Source organism: Trachymyrmex septentrionalis, unplaced genomic scaffold, assembly GCF_001594115.1.
Source record: "Trachymyrmex septentrionalis isolate Tsep2-gDNA-1 unplaced genomic scaffold, Tsep1.0 scaffold83, whole genome shotgun sequence".
Lineage (NCBI taxonomy): Eukaryota > Metazoa > Arthropoda > Insecta > Hymenoptera > Formicidae > Trachymyrmex > Trachymyrmex septentrionalis.
The window spans coordinates 588,116-591,735 of NW_017306018.1; the positions used below are offsets into that span (position 1 = coordinate 588,116).

The following is a 3,620-nucleotide window of genomic DNA, read 5'->3' on the forward strand; positions in this document are numbered from 1 at the left end:
TTTTAGTTCTTTTTTAAATTATATATATATATATATATATATATATATATATATATATATATATATATATATACATATTGAAAACTTGAAAATTAAGGTAATGTAAGACTTTATATGACATTTTTTACTTTAATATGTGAAGGATCACATACATGTCAATATTTCCATGGATGACTTCACATACTAAAGTAAAAAAATGTCATATAAAGTCTTACATACCTTAATTTTCAAGTTATAAATGATTAAAGAAATTGTTCAAAGTATTCGCTTCAACAGACGTTACTATAGACATTACTATACTTTAGCACAATTTTACCTAATGTTTACAAATAACATCCATCAATATTACAATGTAGTAACGTGTGTTGAAGCACGATGTAGACACTTCAAACGTTTTCTATAATCATCCGTAACTCAAAAATTAAAGTATGTAGGATATATATTCATATAACGTTTTTTTTTTAGTGTAATTTTATCTCCTAAAATATTAATATGCATTTATAAAATATTCTGTATAAACATTAGGCTGACCAAAAACTTGATTCATTTATTTCTTTTCTTTATTTGACAAAAGAATATAAAAGGAAAAACAGGAAAAATCTTAATAAATCTACATTTTTTTCTTTATATAACTATGGATTTTTTCTTTTATATATATATCTGAAAAGTGTGAAAATATGTGGTAATTGATCTCTATATATTCCATAAAATTACAAATATAACTCCATAAATTATGTGTTAATTATATTGATGAAAAATAAAAAACTTGCACCTTTTTTGTATATTTATCTATAATTTAACAAAATCATCAATATATAACAATTAAATATTTTCATTAATAATTTGAGAAATTAAATAGCAATAAGAGTATATTTGAAAATTATATACTAATGATGATATAAAGTTAAATATTAATTGCTAAACACCAGTAAGTATACTTTCAAATTTTCATTATGCTTATAATTTTCATTATGCAAGTACTATTGACTCTATAGTATCATCAGTGATTTTATACAAACACCAAGTATTTTTTATCTTTACAGTCTTACATATTAAATTCATCAAAATTCATCTCTTTTCTTTCTTGTTCCGAAATAATTTTCCTATTTTCTTTTTAATTCTTTATTTTCTAAAAAAAATTTTTAATCTCTTATTTATAGATTAAATTTTTATTTTATTCGGAATAAAAAAAGAATATACGAAAATTATTCCGAAATAAAAAAGAAAAGAATTAACTTTAATATATTCACATAATTTCATATAGAATATGAAACATTGTTTAATAAGAGAGTCACACAGAATAAGATTATTTTATTGAGAATTATATAAAAGAAAAATTAGAATTGTTTGGATAGCTCTATATAAAAAACAATTCTCTCTTATAATCAACCTAATACATTTATATTATTATTGTGTTCAATATATTTTCATTAAATCCTAACACTTTTTCTGTTTAATTAATAATGTATTTTTAATTAATAATGTGTTTTTTCCAAGTAAGTGATTAATTATAAGATTTATACATATTTCTTGTAAGGAGAAAGTGCAAAAGAGAGCGCGCATAAATCAAACAAATATCATATAAAATTAATGGAATCGGAAGATCGCGAGAAAGACCGACTGTCTTCATTATATTGTCATCATTATACTCTGTCCAACTGTATTTGGTTTGGTACAAACATTACATCAAAATGCACTCTCTTACCCGTGCGATTCTACAAATGCAAAAATGCGAACGCAAAATCACGCACATATAATACAAGTACTCTGCAATTTTTATTTCCTTCTCTCTTTCTACTCACTATCTCTATCTTTTTCTCTTTTTCTCTTTAGCATGTGCTATTTTTCTCTCACTTTCATGTATTACTTTTATTCACTTATACATACTCTTTTCAAAACACACGCACGCACACTCTCTCACGCACGTATGCACGCTCACTCACTTAGAATACGTTTGGAAATACTACCCAAATAGTCCTATGTATCATTTTATCTTTGTTTAACATAGGATGAACAATAAGGATAAAATAATACATAGAATCACTCGAATAGTATTTCCGAATGTAGCCTCACTTACTCATTACTCGTCACTTACTCGTTTACTTTCACCCCCCCCCCCTCTCTCTATCTCTTTCTCTCTTTCTTTCGCCAATTTGATTGGATACACCTGTGCATACTGATGCAAAATAAAGCCTGTTACACACTAATTTACTTAAGTAAAAATATAACATAAGAACCTTGATTAATATAAGCAATCTATATTTCTATATTTTTCATAGAACTTTAAATGGATGTTAACATTTGAACTATTTCAGAATTAATAAACAAATTTTTTTAAACATAATCAATAAATCTTTAAGTCTACAGTTAAGATATTTAATAATAAAGTTTTTTCAAAATAAGTAAAAATTGTTTGAGATAGCATTAATAATTACAGAAATATTTAAGTTTATATCATTTTTAATAGGTCCCAACTTCTGCCTTAATTAATGATATTACTTTATCTAAATTATAATACACACAGCAAAGAGAGCCGGCGTGCAAATCAAATGTATATGCAATACAATATTTCGTCAAGTATAATAATTATTGTTTACTGTAAATATATATAATATTTGTAAACATATTGCAGTTTTTATTATTTTTTATGTTACTTTATTTTATTATTTTGTGATAATATATTAAAATAAATCAAGAAAATATATCATAGTTATGTGTAGCATTTCTATCTTACTTGTCAGTTAAAAAATGCTTCTTTGTATCTAGCAGTTAAAGAATCAATATAATTGTATACAGATATGATGGAAATTATTTAGAAAAATGTGAGTAATCATTATTGACTAATAAAATATCAATATAATAAGACTTTTACTGAGTTGCTTGAAGATATCATAATTTATTCAATTAAACAATGCGACGACTTATGCTAAGAGTATCTTTCTTGTCCAAACACACTAACTTATTCATTGCATATAATATCTCAGCAATTATGCTTTTATACCAAATTGTGTAAAAATTTATGCATTATGCAAATTTACATTTTTATATTTAAGCCCTTATGTAAGTTTGTATATATGTATATCTTTAGATATTTTGTGTATAAGCTTTTAGTGTACATCAGAGCACGTATTAACTAATGTGTATTCAATCGAATTCGCTATTTCTTCCATTTACACTTACTCTTTCCCCCTTTATATGCCTATCTTTTCCATTCTCTCTCAAGCACAAACTCTCTAAAATTTCTCGGAAGCAGCGGAGCGGACAGATTTTACGGGGCAATCATATCGGCCATTTTTCCATCATCATCCTTAATATTTCCGTCTTCTGAAGTAATAATAGTAACTACTTCCAGTTGATTCATAAAATGATTCAATCAAATTATATATATAGGGAAGAAAAAATTAGGAGTGATGTAGTGCTGATGTGGTAGTCGCGTAGCAGTTCAAGTGTATAACTGGAGGGTTGGAGTGGTTTGGAAAGGGGCCTAAATGGTTCATTCGCGTTATCAGAGGACTGTTATATTATTCAAGGTCAACGGGGGCTCGGGGCGGGCGGGCTCGGCCGGGGGTCGGGCTCGCTCACTATGCTGTGTGGTAGACCGGGCAGTCCGGCGGTGGGGG

At 26.8% G+C, this 3,620-nt stretch overlaps 1 protein-coding gene across 2 annotated transcripts in view; it reads right to left on the reverse strand.

The window, feature by feature from the left end:
- Positions 1 to 3,620, reverse strand: part of LOC108755088 (C-terminal-binding protein) — a 54,238-nt gene that overhangs the window by 4,409 nt on the left and 46,209 nt on the right. The window contains exon 8 of one of the 2 annotated variants that reach the window (XM_018497879.1): positions 2,872 to 3,620. This exon is cut by the window's right edge and continues 14 nt beyond it. The exons of the other annotated variant lie outside the window; for it this stretch is intronic. Coding sequence (XP_018353381.1) covers positions 3,532 to 3,620 — 89 coding nt within the window. The 3' untranslated portion in view covers positions 2,872 to 3,531. Of the gene's footprint in view, positions 1 to 2,871 lie in introns of those variants that run through there. 2 annotated transcript variants of the gene reach the window in all.